Genomic DNA, 8,041 nt, shown 5'->3' on the forward strand with positions numbered 1-8,041 from the left:
TTGCGGGGACGCGGACGGCGGTTTGCGGGGCCGCGGACGGCGGCTTGCGGTGATGTCCAGATACCGTGCCGGTAAGTCCAGTGAGTGATGGTCAGTCCAGGGGGGAAAGGGGGTGCTGATGGTGAGTTGCGAAATGTCAGTGTGGGGCGGGGCGGGGAGCCGTTACATGGTGAGTCGGCGAAATGTCAGTGTGTGGCGGGGGGGAGCAGCGGCGTTGCTGTCCTGCCTGGGGCAGCAGAAAGTGTAAATACACCGCTGGGTGAGGAAGCTACTACGATTACCGGGCACTGTTTCCTCAGTGCCCATAACGTCCTTGTTTTCCCATTGGAGCTGATTCTAAAAACTTTAGGTTATGGACATTCAAGGGCATCTGTTCATTGAAAGATGTGATGACACCTGAAGGCACCTGTATGGAATTTGTAGACCTCACTATGCGGTACCATATCCCTCCTACTAATTTCCTACAGTATGAGCAAATTGCCCATTGTCTACACTTCCACATCACTCATCCCTCGCTACTTTCCAATAGTTATTGGCATCCTAATCTGATAAAGTTTCACTGTCCAATCTTTTCCCCTACTCTTCATGACTTGAGCATTCTTCCCCAACTTTTGTCCGCCCCTGGGTTCAACTAACAGAATGCTCTTTGGAGGACACCTATGTAAACGTACTGGAGCCATATTTGAGAATGTATTGTTTGTGAGTCGTGGAGGGAACTCCAATTTTTGCAAATTGTTTTGATCTGGCCTGTTATGCACTTATTTTTACACCATCCCCCATCCCACCCAATTGCAACACTGTCCCAAATGTAATCTTCACCACCCTGACTTTATACATTGGATTTGGACATGCCCTATGATACAAACGTTTTGGCCACAAATTTTGACTTGTATACACTCCTTATCGGGAAATACTAGTCCACTGCGACCTATTTTTTGTCTTCTTCATGATATACACCATATGTCATCACCAAACTCCCCCTCTATTTCTAGATGGGAACATCTTTGCATACTAGCCTCTAAAAAAAGCTATTCTCTCCAATTGGTTAATTTCAGCAACTCCTGCCATGACGGATTTGCTTTCAATTCTACATAGACGTTCATACATACAAGTTCGAATTAGGAAGTTTTTTGCATAGTTTGCCCCCTTCCTCCTCATGGCCTAGAACTATTACAAGATATAATGTCCACTTTTCATCACTCCTTATGGTACCTTATGGCTAAACTTGATGGTTCAATGGGTAGTTCAGAAATCCTTTAATCAAGAAGCGCCTAACTACACCACTACAAACTTTAATTATTCAAGTTCCCGTATTGTATACATCCCCTTAAATGTACCTATGTGATATCCCTTGATGCCTTTTAATGTCCCACATTAATACCATTGACTCTGAATATATGGCTATCTATAATGATAAAGCGACCTTTTGATCTGTATTCTGGTGTTAGCGGTTAAATATTATATTTTAAGATGTTACACTGTTTAGTTTTATTCTTCATGCCTTTTCTTTTTTTCTGATTCTCTCAGACCATTATTGTAATCCTTTATCTTTGTCCCCCCGTTGTGATTTATAAAACTCAATAAATATTACATGCTGAAAAAAAAAAAAAGAAACCAGTAGTCTTGCACCTCAACAGTTGCAAGTTGCTTTGCTTAGGCCGGTTTTTGCCTCTGCCCTATTCACGCAAACTCTGACTAAAGTGACAAAACAGTTATGTCAGGGATTGGTCTTCAAGTAGGTTCCTCCAGCGTATGTTGAGCTTCCCAATCAGTTCAGGGACTGAAATATGTCAGTGATGTGACGTTGGACTCTAGGCAATAGGACTCTTGGGTCAATTGGTCACTGGTGGTTCTTTGCCACATACTGTGGCTCAAGTGTTGGTTGGCAGACCAAATGTCTAAGAAGACTTTGACTGAAATGCTCTTTGTGGGTAAGCGCTTGTTTGGGGCTTCGATGGACAGATTATCAAAAATCTCAGGGGTGGTAGGAATACTTTTCTTCCACAGGCTAGAAAGGCTAAGGTGGGTTAGTGGAAGTCAGGGGCTTACTTTCCTGCTCACAAACATCTTTTTTGCCGCCAAGGCGTCTCGTACAAGACCAAAATGGTTATTTCTCCTGTCAGATGTGGTGCGCGCTGTCCCTGGCAGCACAAGCCCTCTAAACCTGTGGATAAGTCCTCCTCAGCATGAAGGTGCACCCGCACCAAGGAAATCGCAAGGTGGGGAAATTACTTCTATTCACAGAACTCCAAGAGGTGGCTTCTTCAGGGTACAAGATCGAATTTCAGTCTCATCCACCTGTTTTTTTTTGCTTCAGGACTCGGGATCTTTTGGCGGACGCACTGGTGGCACCGTGGTACAGACATTTGCTGGTTCATGCGTTTCCTCCTCTAAAGCTTTTGCCACACCTGTAGCAGAGGATAGAGTTGGACAACATTCCTGTTATCCTGGTTGTTCCAAATTGGTCATGTCCAGCCTTTACTCTCAGGCTCTCCCTGGCGTCTTCTGCTATGTTCAGATCTTCTTTCGCAGGAAATCTGCCATCCTGTCTTTCCTCTGTGGTAATCTCTATGAGGCTGCGGCTTGTAAGTCTAGTTACAGGCTTACTTTGCATGGAGTCCAATGCTTTTCACCCTTGTTGTTTCTCGATTGCTAGAGTTTTTTCTTCCCTTCAACCACCATGGGATCCTTTAAAACCACCATGGGATCTGAACCAGATTCTGTCTGCCTTACAGAAGTCGCAGTTTAAAGTTATTATGGGGATTTATTTATTTACATTGTCTAAGAAGTTTATCTTTTTGGAGGCGATTACTTTGACATGACGTGTCTGAGTTGGCGGCATTGTCCTGTGGTCAACTTTTTTGGCCCTGCATTAGGACAAAGTCGCCTTTCAACGTCTTTTCTTTTAATTTGAATGAGGACATTGTTCTACCATTTTTATGTCCTAAGCCTTCTCAACCGAAGGAGGTGGCTCTTCATCCTTTGGATGTGGTCAGGGCTATTCGGGTCTATCTGATGGCTGTGTCCTCTTTTCAGAAGACGGATTCTTTGTCCGTTGTCCCAAATGGCACCAGGAAAGGGCAGGTGGCCTCGTTGGCCACTATATCAAGGTGGATTAATCAGACTGTGGTTCAGTGAGTATGTTGTTAAGGGTCAGGAACCTCCTTTTCAAGTTGCAACCCATTCTACCAGGGCGTTTAAAAACTGTAGAACCAGCACACGATGATCTTCTAAAGAAATTCAAACTTTATTCCACATGCATCTATACAAAGAACAACCCTGAGGTGTTTCTGCCTTACTCGGCCTTAGTCATAGATGGTTGTGATCTAACACCAACCCCACAAAAATAGCACACCACGCAGGGCAGGTAGAAACACTTAGGAGCACTTGTATCTAATAAACAGTCCATGTGATTACATAAAAAACAAGGCAGAGGAAAAGGAGAGTACATGCTTCAGAATTATGGGTGAATATCATCAAAATCAACCATTAAATAGTAAAACCCATAATGAAAGTGGGAACAACATCAAATTGCATGACAATCACTAATTGTATAAAACTAGTGACCCACCGATAGTTAAGTACCTGTGCAATCTAAAATTACAATAAGAGATCCGCAGGGCTTCATATTGCAACAGTTTTCTAAGCTCATCATCTCCTCTAAGAATAGGAAGCACCCCTCCACAAAAAATAACACAACAAAACGCATGTTTCCGCAATACACTGGAAACTAAGAGACAAAAAAGAGAGAAAAGAAAAAAAGGGATGTGTGTTATCTTCATGCAATCCTCCAATATGAGAAAGACAGAGGCTGGAGGAGGAAAAAAAAAAAAAATAATAACACATGTCACCTCCATTTTACATGCTTCCAAAATAAGCAAAAAAAAAGGATGGATCAAAAAGGGGGTCATGGATGCATGTTACCTCCTATGTATTTTCCAACTTTGGAGGAATGCAGAGGAGAAAAAAATGCATGTTTCCTCCATCCACGCTTCCACAAAAACTAGAGAAAAAAAACTAGATTACTGAAGGAGTTCATCCTAATCCTAGGAGGCATTGTGTTATGGACATAACAATTTCAAAAACACGTGCATTAGGCTAGGGCATCCACCAACAACATCTTGTAAAATGCATTTGATAAGTATTAATAGAAAATATTTCCTCTGGTGCCATAGAGCAGATTTACTTGTTAGTATACAATATAAAGTAAAGGAACCATACGATAGTAAAATACTATTATTAGGGTACTCTGACAACAATAAAGATGTAAACTAATGTCCCACCGATGGTTAAGACCCTGTGGAACCTGAGTATTCAATTTGAAGATCCACAGGGCCTCTCGTTGTAGCAGTTTCCTGTGGACATCCCCCCTAAACAGAGTATGACAGGCACAATGTTAATAAAAATGATTGCCATCTTCCAAGACATTCATCATAAGTTACTAAAATGTGGTCTCCTTGTCTATCCTTTTATACACACTGAATAAATAGATTGCTCCCTACAAACATACTCTCATACCAGATATTACAACATGATGCATGGTTCTTGTTTTTGAATCACACATTTTAGCACATGCATCATGGTCATGTATTCTTTCTTTATACTCTTGTAGTTCAAAGAGCGGGATGAACTGGAATACATCTTTAAATTCTGGCAGTCTCCTGAACCCAAGCTCTTTCCTATTGAAAGGTACTGGGATGTGAAAAATCGTCACTGCTTGGGAAGAAGATATGACTCCAGAAGAGGAGCCTATGACTGGGATTTAAATATGAAGCTACAAGACCGTGGGGTAAGACTCTTTCCTCTGTTGTGTTCTAAAACCTTAATTTAACATACTGTATAGGTTGAAAATTTGTTGATTTTGTGTTAAACCTAGTTTTGTATTTTGTATAGACTGTTATCCCCTACAGATCAGCTTGTACTGGGCTGTCAATGGGAATGCTGTACTGGCTATTAAAATCAGAGATCAGGGGCGATTTAATAACTTATCTGCAGTCTCTCTAATCTACAGCAGAAAATATCATATGGGACATGAAATAGAGAGTTTTAACCCCTTGACATCCACCCATTGTAAAATTATGGGAGGACGGTGGATCCTTCCCGGGTGGGTCACGTAAATGTAAGTATTTTTTTTGCTGCTCGCGGGCAGGAATATGTACAGCCGATAACGGCTGTTACACATACAAGCAATCGGCGGCTCTATAGCCGTCCAATCGCTTGTATGTGCCGCCATGCGCTCCATCCTCCCTCCCGCAGTACCACAGGATGCAAAAGGGACTTTTGAATGGATGGGGGTGAGTAGAGATATGGATGGAGGGAGGCCGGTAGATGTGGTATATCTGGATTTCTCAAAGGCTTTTGATACGGTACCACACAAACGCTTGCTACACAAGCTGAGGGCTATGGGCATAGATGAGGTGGTGTGTACGTGGATAGAGAACTGGCTACGGGAACGGGTCCAGAGGGTATCTGTAAATGGCACCTTTTCAGACTGGGCTAGTGTAATGAGCGGTGTGCCTCAGGGTTCTGTGCTGGGTCCCATATTGTTCAACTTATTTATTAATGACATCGGGGAGGGTGTTAACAGCGATATTTCCGTGTTTGCGGATGACACCAAAATTGGGAGGGTAATAGACACGGACTTAGACATTATAACATTACAGGAGGACCTGGATAAAATAGGGGAGTGGGCATTAATGTGGCAGATGAGGTTTAATGTCGATAAATGCAAAGTAATGCACTTTGGAATTAAAAATAAACAAATGGGTTATACAATTATGGGTATGCCGCTAGGGAAGTCAGAAATGGAGAAGGATTTGGGGGTCATTGTAGACCACAAACTGAAAGGTAGTTTGCAGTGCCAGGCTGCTGTAAACAAAGCTAGCAGGGTCTTGTCCTGTATTAAAAAGGGGATGTATTGCAGGGACAAGTCTATAATTTTGCCACTTTATAGATCATTGGTTCGACCTCATCTGGAGTACGCGGTCCAGTTCTGGTCACCAGTACTAAGAAAAGATGTCCTTGAGTTGGAAAAAGTCCAGCGGAGGGCAACCAAACTAATTAGGGGTATGGAGGACCAGAGCTACGAGACAAGGCTACTAAATTTAAACATGTTCACATTGGAGGTGAGGAGATTGAGGGGGGATATGATCTCCATGTACAAAATGTTCAATGGTGGCAGCAACATTAGCGATAAACTGTTTAAAATTAACTCCATTACAAAAACTAGAGGCCACCACCTAAAATTGGTGGAAAAAAAATTCCAGCACAAGGGGCGAAGGGGGTTCTTCACAGTAAGATCAGTTAGGGTCTGGAACTCACTGCCACAGACAGTGATTTCAGCAAAGAATGTGGAATTGTTCAAGAAACTTTTGGACGATTTCTTAAGGGACCGTAATATACAGGGGTACAGGTACTCCTAGAATGAGATCCTAATAGGTTGGACTTGATGGACTAATGTCTTTATTCAACCTCAAATACTATGTAACTATGACTTTGGACCTTGCCTCTGGGAGAGTACTGCACCAGCTGCGGTCTCTGATGCATCCACCTCCAGGACGAAGGGCGATGTGGGTTCACGATGTCTGAGAATGGGTGCAGCCGTGAATAGACTTTTCAGTTCCGAGAAGGCAACCTGAGCTGCATCAGTTCATTAAAAACGGGCCTGCGTCCTAGTAAGCTGTGTGATAGAAAATATAATACCCAAAAACATTTTAATGAATTTTCTATAAAAATTGGCAAAGCCAATGAAACGTTGCACTCCTTTCTTGTCCCTGGGCAATGGCCACTCCAGAACTGGGGACACCTTTTGACGGTCCATAGCAACACCCGTAGTGGAGATCACAAAGCCCAGGAATTGAATGGTCTGTTTTTCTATTTCACACTTCTCGGCCTTTATGAACAGTCCAAAAAGTCGAAGTCTGGCCAGAACTAATTTCACATGCTGCCGATGCTGCATCAGAGAGGAAGAAAAAAATAAGGATATCATCCAGATATACTATCAAGAATTGGTGAAGAAAGTCCCGGAAAATATAGTTTACAAAGTGCTGAAAAGTGGCAGGGGCATTGCAGAGACCAAAAGGCATGACCAAGTATTCATAATGGCCGAAACGAGTACGGAAAGCGGTCTTCCATTCGTCCCCTTCTCGGATTCTAACAAGGTTGTAAGCCCCTCTGAGATCAAGCTTGGTGAAGATTGTAGCAGAGCGCTATCTTTGGAACAATTCTGGAATGAGAGGAAGAGGATACCGATTCTTTACTGACATCTGATCTGTAGTCTATGCAAGGGCGTAGCGTACTGTCCTTATTTTCTACAAAGAATATTCCAGCTCCCGCAGGGGAGGTAGATGGGCGGTTTAACCCTTTCTTTAGATTTTCCGAGATGTATCCTTTCAGAACTTCTAGTTCAGGTTCTGATAAAGGGTAAATATGTCCATAAGGAATCTTTGCCCCTGGTAACAGTTCAATGGGAGAGTCAAAGGGACGTGTGGAGGTAGAATGTCCGCTCTTTGTTTGCTGAAGACATCCAGAAAGTATACTTGTCACAGGTGTCCCCACACCATGTGCAGGTACCCACACAGGCAGACCAAACATGTATGACCACACCAGACTAGGCAAATTGAGCTTATATATATATTTTTATATTTTTTTATTTATAAGGAGCCAAAACATAACATAACCCACAAATAAGTAATCGCAACCAAAAACTAGGAACAAACCACAGAATACCCTCACAGGATATAACAGGGCATGAAAACCTTGGGAGCAGGGCAATAGGACTCAGGCACATAAGCAGGTAACTGAACTCAGGAACATAAACAGGTAACAGGACTCAGGAACATAAACAGGCAACAGGACTCCGGAACATAAGCAGGCAACAGGACTCCGGAACATAAGCAGGCAACAGGACTCCGGAACATAAGCAGGCAACAGGACTCCGGAACATAAGCAGGCAACAGGACTCCGGAACATAAGCAGGCAACAGGACTCCGGAACATAAGCAGGGAACAGGACTCCGGAACATAAGCAGGGAACAGGACTC

At 43.0% G+C, this 8,041-nt stretch overlaps 1 protein-coding gene across 1 annotated transcript in view; it reads left to right on the plus strand.

Moving 5' to 3' along the window:
• The window catches only part of DNAAF3 (dynein axonemal assembly factor 3), a 214,329-nt gene that overhangs the window by 141,435 nt on the left and 64,853 nt on the right, over window positions 1–8,041 (plus strand). Inside the window, exon 5 of the mRNA XM_018568266.1 lies at window positions 4,613–4,789. Within this exon, the coding sequence (XP_018423768.1) occupies window positions 4,613–4,789 (177 nt within the window). The remainder of the gene's footprint in view (window positions 1–4,612; window positions 4,790–8,041) is intronic.

Source organism: Nanorana parkeri, unplaced genomic scaffold (assembly GCF_000935625.1).
Source record: "Nanorana parkeri isolate BGI_ZX_2015 unplaced genomic scaffold, ASM93562v1 scaffold1164, whole genome shotgun sequence".
NCBI lineage: Eukaryota > Metazoa > Chordata > Amphibia > Anura > Dicroglossidae > Nanorana > Nanorana parkeri.